This window comes from Micromys minutus (assembly GCF_963924665.1).
Source record: "Micromys minutus genome assembly, chromosome: 28".
Taxonomy (NCBI): Eukaryota; Metazoa; Chordata; class Mammalia; order Rodentia; family Muridae; genus Micromys; species Micromys minutus.
The window spans coordinates 35730995-35745830 of record NC_137963.1 but is presented as its reverse complement, the minus strand read 5'-3'; the positions used below and the strand labels follow the sequence as shown (position 1 = coordinate 35745830).

The window sequence follows — 14836 nt, the reverse complement described above, 5'->3', positions numbered from 1 at the left end:
TTTATTCCAGTATTGGGCAGTAAAATATTATATATTGGTTATCACCCAAAATTCTTACAATAAGCCTTTTAGAAAGACATTGTTTATACAAAGGTAACAGCTGTCTTCAGATAAGTAGTTAAGTATGCACTGTATAAGGATTTAAGATTCTTCCTGAAAGAAATAGCTAGAAATAGAGTTTTGTATGATAAGAAATTAATCTAAATGAAGATGCCAAGAATGAAAACAAGTGGCTGGGAGTAGTAAACCAAGTAAATTTGGCAAGTACCAAAATAACCATAATTAATATAATTTTTAAATACTGTATTTGAGATTATAATATTATTTCTCCTTCTCATTCCTCCTTCTAAACCCTTTAATATGCTCTCCCCAATTCTTCTTTTAAATTTATGACCTCCTTTTTTAAAATTGTTGACACATTTAAACATATTAATGTGTTTTTGAAATGAGTAAACGTTAATTTATTTAAAGATTATAAAAAATAAATGTAATTAAAAATGCAGATGGCAAAATAGTCTAGAAAGAATGTGCATACACAAATTATTTTAAAAACAATCCCAGTGCTAGAAGGCAGAGGCTGAAGAATCCCAAGTTTGAGGCCAGCTTGGATGAACTATGTGAAAAACCCTATCTCACAATAAGAGAGGGAAAGATTTAAGAATTTATAAATAAGCAAATAGAATAAAAACCAAAAGTAAACAAAGGACATCTTTAGGCTTTCAAAGGTTGGTGGAAATGTATATACTAAAATATGAGCCTTTCAAGTACTGCAAGGAAGCTGGTAATTTGTAAAAAGTTTATTAACTATATTTTTTTCTCTGCTATAAGCCTGCAGTAGACTTAGAATAGGAAGAAAAAGCCAAAGTGTTTTATAAAAAATGAGTTATTAGAAGTTGTTTCAAATAATTGGTGTCTTTTCTAGTTTACCTGAGGTGGACAGTGGGGAAGGAGGTCTGGGGTGATGGTTGGCTGGTGAACTCAGCGATGAGTAAGGAGATGGGCTGGGATGCTCCGGAAGGGTAGAGCTGATGGTCTGGAAAGGGGGCCAGGGAGAGAAGACAGAGGACCTTGATCTGCCATGAAGCTCTGTGACTTAGTGACAGTAGTGGACGTTTGGGAAATGAGAATGCCACCTCCAGTGTTTAGTTTCTCTTGATGTTTATTTCACTTGAGGACCTTTTTCAGAAAAGCAGCCGGCTGGCCTGGGTCCTGTGGAGCTGGCTGCTGTCATTGCTGGTCCAGTCTGCTTTGTGTGCATTGCACTTATGCTGATGGTCTACATCTGCCACAACCGCACTGTCATTCACCACCGCGTGCCAAACGAAGAGGACCCATCCCTAGACCGCCCCTTCATTTCAGAGGGCACCACCTTAAAAGATTTGATTTATGATATGACAACATCAGGGTCTGGATCAGGTAATGTTGTTGTTTACCTTTTCTTAAGAAGTCTTAATAATCCTCTTTTGCTATTTTATTTAATTAGTTGGTTGGGCATTTGGCTAAATTTGTAAAACTTTGGAATAGTATGAATACTATACTAGATTGCAGCCTAATGAAAGTTGTTGAGCTTGCTGTCTAGCTGACTAGATAGTTTAGTATAGATAAATTGGAGCTTGGTTTTACCACTGAAACAGGTAAGTCATGTCCACAGTTGTATAGACTTCCAAGCATCCTCCCCTATAAAATGATATTTGCTTTTGTTGAGTCTGGGAGGTAGAAAGTAGGACACCCTTCTTATAAAGTTGGAGCTGCAGTCTAGAGATGCAGCTACCATCCTGTAGCTCTGAGATTGTTCTGGAATTTTGAGGCTGATTAGCCTCTTTAACATGATATGAAATTGTTCTTTTAACAAAAATGTGTTTGTGCATGTGTGCGAGAGTACACGCACCACATGTTTACATGCACATGCCTGCCAACCACAGTAATACGTGTGGAAGACAGAGGACAACTTATAGGAGTCAGTTCTCTCTTTCCACTGTATGGATCCTCGGAAACAAACTCATGCTATCAGGCTTGGTGGAAAGCTCCTTCAGACCGGTCCAGTTTATTGTTTAAAATTAAACTATTGCATTTTTAGTAACTTTTTACATTTAAAAGAAAAGTTAAAACAAAGAAGCAAACAAAAATAGTAGTTCTATTAGTGATTGTGCTGTTATGTTTGCTTTTCTCCGTTTTGTTTATTGATTTTTGTGTACTCAGAAATAGGCTAGCTACTGCCTGGATCATCCTGAGATAGATTTTAGCATAATAGTATTTTGCTTTTAGAGCAAAGGGAAAATTTCTCTCTCTCTCTCTCTCTCTCTCTCTCTCTCTCTCTCTCTCTCTCTCTCTCTCTTTTTTTGTCATCTGTGGTTTGAAAGAAGACTAAGAAGTGTGCCTGCTCTACACTTGGAATTTGGGGACTGGAGAGGTGGCTCAGTGGTTAAGAGCACCACTGTTCTTGCAGAGCTCCTGAGTTCAGTTCCAAACACCCACATGCTGGCTCACACTGTCTGTAATTAGTGTCAGGACCCAATGCCCTCCCCTGGTGTGTAGATAACATAGAGACAAAATGCCCATATGCATAAAATATATGAATAAATTTTGAAAAACAGTTTTGGAATTTGATGTGTGGCTAGCAGTCTATGCTCTGATAGATGCTCTACGACTTTGGTCAGCCCATATTTCCTCTTTAGTCTTCTGTTTTCATACAGAAATATACAGCAGATATTTTTGGTTAAAAAAAAAAACTTAAATGTGGCTTACTGAGGGCTTGAATGGCTTTCTGTCCTTTGAAAACTATTGATCAGTTTCAAATAAGGGCTAAATTTATAACCATCCTGAAGATTAGGAAACAAAAATTTGACTGATTTTAAAATAAATGATAGTAAAGGAGCGTCCAGGCAGGAGTTGTGACAGAGGGATAGTGTAGCTCTGAAGCACAAAACCACATTGGTGCATGGAATGCTTACATAATGGTAGATAATTTTGTTTTAAGGAAATGATAATATATCGGTATAATATGCAAACATGTGCTGTCATTTAAGTGCAGAAGGAAGCTGATTGTTCTGTGCTCTGAAGCCTTTAGTAACATGGGTCAATGAATACTCAGTAGTGTGTTCTTTCTCTAACTGCTAAACACACGAAGGTGTGCACACTAAGCCAGGCAGGAGTCTCTGGATTCTCTTTCAGTATTTACTTTTTTTTTTTCACTTTTGGGGTTGGAAAGGCAAAAGTAGTCTGTCTCTCCAACAAGGCAAAGGCTAAGGAGCTGTGCCTGCCTCTGGGTCTCCATTGTGGCTCATCATGGGTGGCACACGAACTGTTGATGATTTATGCGATACTTATTTTCTATATTTAGGGTTACCTCTGCTTGTTCAAAGAACTATTGCCAGGACCATTGTGTTACAAGAAAGCATTGGCAAAGGTCGGTTTGGAGAAGTTTGGCGAGGCAAATGGCGAGGAGAAGAAGTTGCCGTGAAGATCTTCTCTTCTAGAGAAGAACGTTCATGGTTCCGAGAGGCAGAAATTTATCAGACTGTAATGTTACGCCATGAAAATATCCTGGGATTTATAGCAGCAGACAACAAAGGTCAGTGATGTTTTCTAGAGAGAGAGAGAGAGAGAGAGAGAGAGAGAGAGAGAGAGAGAGAGAGAGAGAGAGAGAGAGTGTGTGTGTGTACATGCATATACTTGTGCAGGGGTGTGTGCATGTGGAGGATGTTGGGTATCTTCTACAATTTCTCTCCACCTAATTTTTGAGGTAGGTTCTCACTGAACTTGGACACATCTGCTTGTGTAGACTGATTGCTAGAAGCCTCAGGATCCTCCTGCCCAGCACGGGAATTACAAGTATGCACTACCACATCTGGATATTACATGCGTAGGTCCTCGTGCCTGTCCGACCGGCATGCCACCAGTTGAGCCGTCTTACCAGCCCCATTTCCTTACTCTTGGTTGAATATAGCAAAGTCTAGGAGAACTTTGTTTTTACAGAGATGAGTACTAAATGCCATCAGATTTGGTAAGAAATGGAAATTTGTAATAAAGTAAGATCAATTAGGTCAAATGCAACCTTTTAGAAATAGGACACTGTTAAGATTTTCTTCATGACAAATATTTTAAACATTATTTTGTGTGGCATTGTGCACATGCAGAGGTCAGAGGGCAACTTGTAGAGTCTTCCTTCTACCGTGTGGGTTCCAGGGGTTGCACTAGCAGCAAATATCTTAACCCACTGAGCCATATTGCAGGCCTATGACAGTGGGGTTCTAAATCTTTTATTAATTTGTAAATTACAAAAGACCTATAAAAATGTCAAATACTTCTGCTATTTTAAATCTGCCATTGGTGGAGTATAATCATGAGATAGAAGGAAAATACTATAAACTTTGGTTGTTTATAATTTGAGGTGAGACCAGGAAGATGTCTTACTGTAGACCAGCTCTTCCACACCCCCTCTGCTTTGGTTTATAGGACAAATCAGCAGCATAGACTAGTTTGTTCTTTCCTCCCCCAGTACTGGGGTTAGTAGGACATCTCAGACTAGCCTTCCCCGTTCAGTTATGTGATCTCAAGCCCAGGGCCTGCCTTGCACGTATTTGACAGGTGCTTTACAGCTGTGCTGTATGTCCACTCACAGTGGCCTTACTTATTTATTTTTTTATTAACTTTCGTTCCAATATCAGCTCCTTCTCTCCTCTATGCAGAACCTGTCCCAATTCCTCCCTCCCTTTTTCTTTGAGAAGGGAGAGCTCCCTTTTAGGTAGCAATCTCCCTCCCTTCCCCATTATCAGGTTGCTGAAGGACTAGGTACATCATCTCCCACTGAGGCCAGACAAGGCAGTTCATTTAAGGGAAGGGGATCCACAGTCAGGCAGGCAACATATTCAGAGAGCCCTCACTCCTATTGTGGAGACCAAGCTGCTCTTTCGATACATATGTTCAGTGGGCCTAGGTCCAACCCATGTTCACTCTTTGATTGCTAATTCAGTGTCTGAGAGTCCCCAAGGGTCCAGGTTAGTTGACTCTGTTGGTCGTCCTGTGGAGTCCCTGTCCCCTTTGGGTCCTTTAGTCCTTCTCCCAACTCTTCCGTAAGACTCCCTGAGCTCCATCTTATGTTTGACTAATGGTGTCTGCATCTCTTCCGGTTGCCTGCTTGGTGGAGTCTCTCACAGGACAGTTATGCTAGGTTCCTGTCTGCAAGCATAGCAGAGCACCATTGACAAATGGCCTTATTTTTGCGGAGAGTAAAAATAACTTGTCAGTGTGTTCTGTTCTGACCCTGCCAGGGTTAAGTATTTCCTCAGTTCTGTAAGTGGTTTCTCGCTTCAGGAGCCACACACACAACACTACAGACAGTGTAGTGCAAGTACAAGGGGGGGTCAGGGCACATCATGCTCAACAAGCAAGGAAGCTGCAAGGTGACTGACAGCAGTGACCCTAGACCCTGCCCCTTCTCCATGGCTTCTCTTAATACCTTAATGCCATAGTTCCTCTTCTGACACATGTGGGGCTTACATTGTGAATCAGCTTTTGCCATCCTAACCAAATAAATGCATTTCCTGCTTTCCTATTTAAAAACAAATGGCAAGGGGCTGGAGAGATGGTTCAGAGGTTAAGAACACTGTCTATTCTTCCAGAAGACCTGGAATCAGTTTCCAGCACCCATGTAGTAGCTTAGCCCTGTTTATAACTCCTGCACCAGGGTCTGACACCTTCACAGAGACACACGTGCAGGCAAAACACCAATGCACATAAAATAAAAATAAATCATAAAAAAAACCAGCAACAAAATTCACAACTATCATCTGCAGCTTGGTGAGAGACACTTGTAGTAGGCAGCCTTCCCTTTTCTCATGTCAGGTGGCACAATGAAGAGTTTTCCACTAGTTAACTTATCTCATCACTGTGACAAAATACCTGTGGGAAGGAAGGGTTTCTTTTGGTTCCTGTCTGAAGGCTAGTGACAGCCTGAGGCAATTAGTCAGTCACACTGCATCGCAGTCAGGACGAGGGTAGCTGTGGTCATGGAATAGCGCTGTCCATCTTACCTCATTTACATTTCTCTGAAACCACCCTCACAGTCACACGTAGAGGTTTGTCTCTGAGGCATCCTAAATTACAGTCAAGTTAATGGTTAAGATTACCCAGTACAGAGGCTGGGGCTGGTCAGTTTTATTGGTATTATAAAGTAGACACTAGCTGTGCTGTGAATTTCTTAGGCTGTCATATCAAGACACTTATGTGTGATTATGGTAGGAACACTGTGGATGGTAGGTAGTGATTATCGGTGGCTCCTAACAATTCAGTATCTAATTGAAAAGCAAAGTAGTAATCATAGTCTGTGTCCTTGGCTACTATTACTTCTGCTCAGATATAGCCTAAGAAGTCTATTAGCTCCCTCTTCCAACTCTTGAAATAACTTTTCTTACTGTATTTTTGCTCTCTCTCTCTCTCTCTCTCTCTCTCTCTCTCTCTCTCTCTCTCTCTCTCTGTCTCTCTCTCTGTCTCTGTCTCTGATTTGGTTTAGTTTTTGTTGTTGTTGTTGCTGTTTGTTTGTCTCTCTCACTCTTTTTTTAAAGATGACCACAGCCGGCTTTGAACTCATGATCTTCCTCTCTCCCTGTGCTGAGACTACAGTGTGCCACTATACTAGCCTATTCTTACTTCCTACTATTGCTTATTTCCTCAATCTTATTATTCTGATTGATTTGTAAGAAGGCTCTGGTTCTACAAAAAGTAATTGTTTCCTTAAAGGGCTTAATTTCAAATTCTACTATGGTGGAGACTTATTTGCATTTGGAGTGTAAACCTTTTTCAGGCTTCCATTAGGCATGTTTTAAGTCACAACCTGCAAACCACTGAACCTGTTGTGCCCTGAAGTGTCATTTGTTTAAGCTGCAGACAAGTGGATGCTGTCATCTGGTGGTCACTTTGGGAACTAACTGTCCCTATTGGCTTTCTCCCATCGTCTGTTTCATAGGTGTAATGGGCAGAACCGAGGCTTTCCATCCTTCTTCTCCTTTTCTTCAGCTTCATCCTCTTGATTTGGTTACTTTTACCTAGGCCAGCCTTAAACAAAAGAAAACAAAAAGATTTATTTCTTTTTTTTCTTACAACTTTATTTTAAAAAAGAGAGACACATGTACAGATTTTTAAGAGCATTTTTGGAATAAAAACTATATGAATATATTTTTGTCAGTACTTGATTTTTTTAAAGGTTTGATAGTATGCATTGAAATCTTACTAGTTACCGTAAGCATGAAGTACATGTAAAACAAAACGTAACATGGAAATAGTCAAAGTTTTCTTGGTGAGTATAGATTGAACATAATGATTTATTTCTGATTATGTGCAGGTGAGTATATCTGTGTGCAGGTGATTGAGTACAGGTGCCCAAGGAAGCCAGATGCATAGGTTTTTTGGGGGCTGGTGTTACAGGCAGTGAGCCTGATATGGGTTCTGGGAATTGAACTCTGGTCTCCTCAAGACCAGTATTGGTTCTTAGATGCTAAGTCATTTCTTCAGCCCGTTGGACAGCTCTCTTTGTATGAGCAGTCTCTTCCTTCTTCCTCTCTGCTTAGATCCTTCAGGAAATCTCCGTTTCCTGTCATGTTCTCTGTCTGTTGTTGTTTGAGTCTTTCAGAACAGTTATGGTTAGCAGACGTGCACATGAGCTAGTGGTGCTCCCATACCAAGAAAAAGACTTTAGGGAATGCATGGAGAACATTTCGAAAAGAAAAGGAAATAACAACAACAAAAATAAATGAAAAACCAAACCTAGAATCACTAATCTCTTGAGTTCTTTTGGCAGTAACAAGAAATACTTGTTTTGCGTGGGGCTAAAGAGAAGATTCAGTGACAAAGAACACTGAATGTTCCTCTAGAGAGCCCAGGGCTGACTCCAAACACCTGCATGGCAGCTCCCCACTGTCTACATGTAACTCCAGTTCTAGAGCATCCAATGCTCTTTCTGGCCTCCATGAACACCAGGCACAAGTAGTAAACAGCCGTACACAGAGGCAAAACACTCAGACATAAAATGGAATTAAAAGAAAGGGATCTGCTCCAGATTATGAAGCCCTATCATTTGACACCTCCTTGTCTTTCCTCGTTGTTTTTTGTTAGGTTGGTTTTGGTTTATGTTTTTTGCTTTTCTTCTAAGACAGGGATTCTCAGTGTAGAGCAGGCTGGCCTCCTGCCTAACATCTAATCCTAAGTGTTAGGATTAAAGGCACATGCCTACAAAGTATAAATCTTATTTATGCCCCCTTGTTTTCTTCTGTGTATGGTAGGGAACAGACATTTTAAATTCTGAGGCCAACATTGTATTGTATACTTTGAAAAGAAATCCAGTTCTAGACTCTAACGTCTTAAAGAGTCTTCAAAGTAAAGTGTTGTTATTCGTGTATAAAACATGGAGGCTCACTGAGAAGCTTGTTTGAGGCCATGTAATCAATAGCACACAGAACCTGGATTCCTGCCTGGCTCAGTATACAAATACCATGACTAAAATCAAATTGAGAACATAAACATTTATTTTGGCTTACATGTCACAATCATAGTTCACTTCAAAGGAAGTCAAAGCAAGAACTGGTAGCAGGAGCTAGCAGAGGCCATGGAGGGACATTATTTTACTGGTTTGGCCTCCATGACTAGCTCATGTTCTTGATTTTAGCACCCACGACCACCAGTATAGGGATGACATGTCCCTCAATGAGTGCCCCTCATGGTGTATTAATCAAAAGAAGTGCACCCCAGGCATGTCCACAGGCATTTTCTTAGTTGGCTTCCTTGGTCCCAAATGACTTTAGGTTGTGTAGGCTGACATAAAACTAGCCAGTATATGACTTAAGGGTTTATATTTAACAGAATTACGTTGTTCCTTGTTTTTTCCCATCTATTTCTAAGTTAAATAGCATTTACTGACTAGCCTAGGAGTCTAGCTGTCAACCTTAATGTCATATTTCAGAGATATATGCATCAGTTTACCAAGGAACTCTTAGCACCAACATGCCAAGTTGTTTAGGTTCCAAATCCCCTCGTACAATGAGGCTCAGTCCTAGTTTCTTCCAGCACTTCAGTTCCTGTCTTAGTAGAGGGACCGCGGTTCTTGTGTTTCTGAGACAGCAGCATTGAAATTATGATCATCTTGTCTGGCATCTTTGAGAACTGTACAGTCTGTCATTAAAGCTTGTCACTTCTCACCAAAGCTCACTTCAGTTTTGTCACATGTTATTGCGGCCATACTGGGCTCCCCAGATGTTTCTTATCTTCGCTTGCTGCTGCCCTTCTTCCTCCAGAGCAGCACTGAACATGAACTGGTCTGGCCTGTCCTTCTCAGGCACTCAGGAGTGCCCGCTCTGTTACTCTCTGTAGGATGAGGAAGTGAACATTGTTGGAATATGAACTGGTCTGGCCTGTCCTTCTCAGGCACTCAGGAGTGCTCGCTCTGTTACTCTCTGTAGGATGAGGAAGTGAACATTGTTGGAATATGAACTGGTCTGGCCTGTCCTTCTCAGGCACTCAGGAGTGCTCGCTCTGTTACTCTCTGTAGGATGAGGAAGTGAACATTGTTGGAATATGAACTGGTCTGGCCTGTCCTTCTCAGGCACTCAGGAGTGCCCGCTCTGTTACTCTCTGTAGGATGAGGAAGTGAACATTGTTGGAATATGAACTGGTCTGGCCTGTCCTTCTCAGGCACTCAGGAGTGCTCGCTCTGTTACTCTCTGTAGGATGAGGAAGTGAACATTGTTGGAATATGAACTGGTCTGGCCTGTCCTTCTCAGGCACTCAGGAGTGCCCGCTCTGTTACTCTCTGTAGGATGAGGAAGTGAACATTGTTGGAATATGAACTGGTCTGGCCTGTCCTTCTCAGGCACTCAGGAGTGCCCGCTCTGTTACTCTCTGTAGGATGAGGAAGTGAACATTGTTGGAATATGAACTGGTCTGGCCTGTCCTTCTCAGGCACTCAGGAGTGCCCGCTCTGTTACTCTCTGTAGGATGAGGAAGTGAACATTGTTGGAATATGATTCCTTTTCTCTTAAATAGAGTTATAGCATTGCTTTATCTCACAAATAGGGGGTACACTCTGAGGATCTGAAATGTATGCACATAAAAGTGTAGAAAAACTAAATAGAAGAAAATATGGAAGGAATTCATGCAAAGTTAAGGTGGTATCATGTTGCAAATGTGTGTTCAAGAGTGGTAGTGAAAACTGCTGACAGCTCGGGTAAGCTGCCGGTGTTGAGCAGCCCAACTGAAATGTGTGTGTTCTGATGTGCAGACAACGGCACATGGACTCAGCTGTGGTTGGTGTCAGACTATCATGAGCATGGATCCCTTTTCGATTACTTGAATAGATACACTGTTACCGTGGAAGGAATGATCAAACTGGCTCTGTCCACAGCAAGTGGTCTTGCTCATCTTCACATGGAGATTGTTGGTACCCAAGGTAACACTTTCTACAGTTCTGTTATTTAACCTTATGTTCCTGCGAGTATAATATATATTTAAAATGTAAAACCTAACTGGAGATATGTAGCTTTTAAAAATTTAAATGTTTTTTTTCCACTGAAAATATAAGATCTAAACGTTTACTTAGAGATCAATGAACAAACCAACAACTTTTTCACCTTGGTTTTTTAGTTCTTAGATTTGTCTGAAGATTTTAAACAATTTCATCTTTTGACACAGTGGTTTGCTGGGTTTAGTGATAGTTTGTTGTAGGTGATGTAGTGGTTTCACACTGGGACTGGTGAGGCTTTTGAACCTAAAAGTGAATGTGATTGGTGTCTCTTGTTGAGCAGTCATGTCTAATTTTTGGTTTTCTAGGAAAACCTGCCATTGCCCATAGAGATTTGAAATCAAAGAATATCTTGGTGAAGAAAAATGGAACCTGTTGTATTGCAGACTTGGGACTTGCTGTGAGACATGATTCTGCCACAGACACAATTGATATTGCTCCAAACCACAGAGTAGGCACTAAAAGGTACACTTAGGAATAAATGGTGTTTAATAATGGCTGATGTTAATTTCCCTTTCCCTCTATTTTCATATCTGTATCTCTTCTGAAACTCAAACAGTTCTTTATTAGATTATTCACAAGCTTTTAGGGTCTTTGTACTCTGAAGCCTTGTCACTTCACTTAAAACCAGCCTGTTGTGGGACAGTCCTTACATAAAGTCTTATCGTTAATTAGGTTAATTATGAGAACAATGGTAACTAATAGTATTCAAATCCTCCTGACTCTGCCATAGCAAACATGTTTCGTATTTCTGTTGTCTTTCTTCCTTAGAGCATTTGTGTATGCTGTTCTAAACATACATCCCTTGACATACTGTTCCCTTAATATTCCTCTATACCTCAAGGAAGCCTTTTCAGACCCTCAGGACCCTCACATCTTCCTGGTACAGCACAGTGAGTGACTCTTTGAGTCATGTACTGTAACTGTATTCTCACATTATATTTCCACTGTTCTTTTGTGTGTAGGTCTGTGTAGTCCATTGGCTTTCAAGAAGCTTAAGATGCCTGTGTTCCAGGTACTTATTGAAGTGCCTAATCCACTTTCATAAATATTTGTTTCATGCATTCATTCTCAAAAGAACGTCTGTAGATAGATATCTATTCCATTACTGTTAATTCAGAAGAGAAAAATACCATTAAGGTTTAGTAATGTGACCTACTTCATGTGACTGGCAAGCTGAGATGTTGGACTCAAAATCTTACTGTGTTTAAAAATTATGTCACAATATTTCTTCAAAACTAATGCTTTGAACATAGAAAACACCAGCAACTTTAGTCAGTCTGAGCTCATGATGGACTGAGTGAGCTTCAGTGGCCATCTGTAGGACCTGTAACTACAGCAGACGTCAGAGCTGGGCAGTGCTGCTGCATGCTTTTACTTCCAGTACTTGGCAGGCAGAAGCAGGCAGGTCGCTGAGTTAAGGCCAGCCTGGACTACAGAGCAACAGGACATCCAGGGCTACACAGAGAAACCCTGTCTCAAAAAACCAAAAGGAAGAAAGATAGAAACTTCAGAACTCAGTCCCTTTCCACTTTCCTTTTTCATATTGTTTTGGTGAGAAGCTTTACAGGTTAAAATATGTGGTCCCTAAGTAGTCCGTGAGGGTGGTGTCCATGAGGGTGGTGTCCATGAGGGTGGTGTCCGTGAGGGTGGTGTCCGTGAGGGTGGTGTCCATGAGGGTGGTGTCCGTGAGGGCGGTGTCCTTGAGGTGTTTGTGACAGCTCCAGCCGTTCTGTGTCTTTCATACCCATGGTCAGAGACAGATGGCATGGAACTACCATCTCAGCATTTCATGGCATTTAGTCAACATCACTCATTTGCAAACTAGTTTAGATACTTAATATTTTCTTTCAACTGATATGATCTCAGTCGTGATATTTTATGTGTGTCTGTATATAGGGAGGTTTCTGAAAGGACTCACCCATGTGTTGACATGGTAAGGGATGATTTTTTTTCTTTGTTCCTTATGCACTTGGGGAAATTTTTGTAGGTATTGTTAATCATATCTTAAAACAGCAGAACCACAATAAAAAGAGAAAAAAATTCCTGTGTTTGGAAGTATACATCTTTAATCCAGGTTCTTAGAAGGCAAAGGTAGGTGGATCTCTAAGCCAGCCTAGTGACACAGACTGTGTATCTGTGTGTTTTCCAGAAGGAAAAAGTGTATGAAACAGCTTTAAACCAATGTGCTTTATAGTTGATTACAATGTTGACTTCTTTTTTTAGGTATATGGCCCCTGAAGTTCTAGATGATTCCATAAATATGAAACATTTTGAATCCTTCAAACGTGCTGACATCTATGCAATGGGCTTAGTGTTCTGGGAAATCGCTCGACGATGTTCCATTGGCGGTAAATCACTGTCCTTCCTCCAATAGTTTGTCACGAGAAATTAGTCAAGAGTTGTTTTTTTTTCTTGACTGAAACTCTATAGTCTCAGGTGACCACTGAGAATGCCACAGGGGACAGAAGATCCCTGCTAACACACAGCTTCTCCAGCTTCTCTCTGCTGCTGTTTTAGTTGCAGACAGTGTCAGAACCCAGCCTTGTGCTATCATCCTGCCTATTTGAAAGGCCACCTGAGAAGCTTTTCTAGTATGGACTTGGCTAAAACAACTTCAGAAATACAAAACAAAACCTTTTTTTATAAAAAAGACTATAATTGGTTTTCTACAGCTTTAATGTTAAAATGTTTATAATGATAATTGCATTAACACTGCATGCTTTTTAGATTCAGTTTGTTTTAATGTTTGGTTAAATGTTAGGCTGAGAACTTACTTGTCAGAGTGTGCTCAGGCATCCTCGCTAGGACTTAGGACTTCCAGATATGTAGACAGTGAGTGATAGAGTGTGTTTGCTATTGTAGCAAATAGGACATGTTAGTTACAGACACAGTCAGAAGGAAGAGATTTGTATCTTACACTAACCTTGTGGGATTCACATCTCCTTATAAGAATACATTGTGCATCTAGTGAGAGACTGCAGTCACAACAAGATCTCACCTTCTGCATAATAGAGTTAGAGTCAGAATCTTAACTTGTCATCTTAGCACATGAGGCTCAAAGTTGTCCTACTTTCTTTCCCTGTGATACAATTTTCCAACAAAAGTAGTCTAAGGGAGAAAGGGGTTATTGTGACTCTCAGTTCCGTTACAGTCTATCATGCAGGAAGCCACAGTGGAGGGAGCTTTGGGGAGCTAGTCATTTCACACCTACTCTCAAGAGCAGAGCAGTGAGTGTGTATGCGCTTAGCTTGCTTTCTCTATTTTATACTCCTGGATCCTTTGACCAAGATAAAATGAGACCTCCTGTATCAGTTCTGTTCATCAAAAATAATTCTTCATAGATATGTCCAGAGTTCTGTCTCTCGGGTGATTCTAGATTTTGTCAAGTTGACAGCATTATCCTTCTCAAAAGTACAGGCATGGCAATGACTCAAGTGGGTGGGTCATTGCTGCAGATGTGGATAGAATACAGAGAGCTGTGAGCCTTTCTCTCCTACCTGATGAATTAGGAAGCACTGTAGTGGTCCTCGCAAATAGTCCTTCCAGTGACACAGCAGCAGTGGATTAAACTGAACTTTTTAAACCAATACAGGAATCCATGAAGACTACCAGTTGCCTTACTATGATCTTGTACCTTCTGATCCATCTGTTGAAGAAATGAGAAAAGTAGTTTGTGAACAGAAGTTAAGGCCAAATATTCCTAACAGATGGCAGAGCTGTGAGGTAAGTGTTTCCTTTTGATACAAGGGTCTTTGCTATTCTTCTTGGTAGGTAGAAATTTGTTACTTTTCTGTAAGGAAAAATACAAAGGTTCTTTTCTTTTTTCATAAACTAATAAGTATCAGTAAAAGTATTAAAAAGACCATGAAACAGTTGCAGTGGTCAGTGGCATGTCTGAACATTGGTAGGTATGCTAAATGAAATAAAACACCTGCTGCTGGAATGAAGGCCCCATCCAGCCTGTGCGGCCCAAGATAATATGACAGACTCTGGGCAGGAGTGAGGAGGCTGTGGTACTCGCCTGGCTCCACGTCAGACTCAGACATGAACAGGTTGCATCAGTTCCCTGAGTAGGGTCATTGCAGGGAACTTGAGAAGTATTCCTGGGGCTGCTCCTCAGAAGGGAGGGTGCTTTCCAACAGTCTGGGTTTGTCATCCGCAGCTTTTATAGATTGTCGTTCTAATGGAATTTCTTCTTAACTATAAATTCAAAGAAGTCATAAAAGGCATTTTATTAATAACTGTTACTGTTAGATATTAGTGAACTGAGGTGTGCTTCCAGATTGGAGGCTTCACGGTGTAGGTGGAGAGTACGTGCTCACTATA

The 14836-nt window shown here is 40.8% G+C and overlaps 1 protein-coding gene across 2 annotated transcripts in view; it reads left to right on the top strand.

Annotated features, from left to right (window-relative positions):
- Positions 1-14836, top strand: part of TGFBR1 (transforming growth factor beta receptor 1) — a 52020-nt gene that overhangs the window by 29933 nt on the left and 7251 nt on the right. The window contains exons 3-8 of one of the 2 annotated variants that reach the window (XM_080939958.1): positions 1186-1416; positions 3341-3571; positions 10268-10435; positions 10816-10972; positions 12734-12858; positions 14103-14233. In XM_080939958.1, coding sequence (XP_080796084.1) covers positions 1186-1416; positions 3341-3571; positions 10268-10435; positions 10816-10972; positions 12734-12858; positions 14103-14233 — 1043 coding nt within the window. Of the gene's footprint in view, positions 1-1173; positions 1417-3340; positions 3572-10267; positions 10436-10815; positions 10973-12733; positions 12859-14102; positions 14234-14836 lie in introns of both variants that reach the window. The other variant, XM_080939957.1, reaches the window with a different exon arrangement.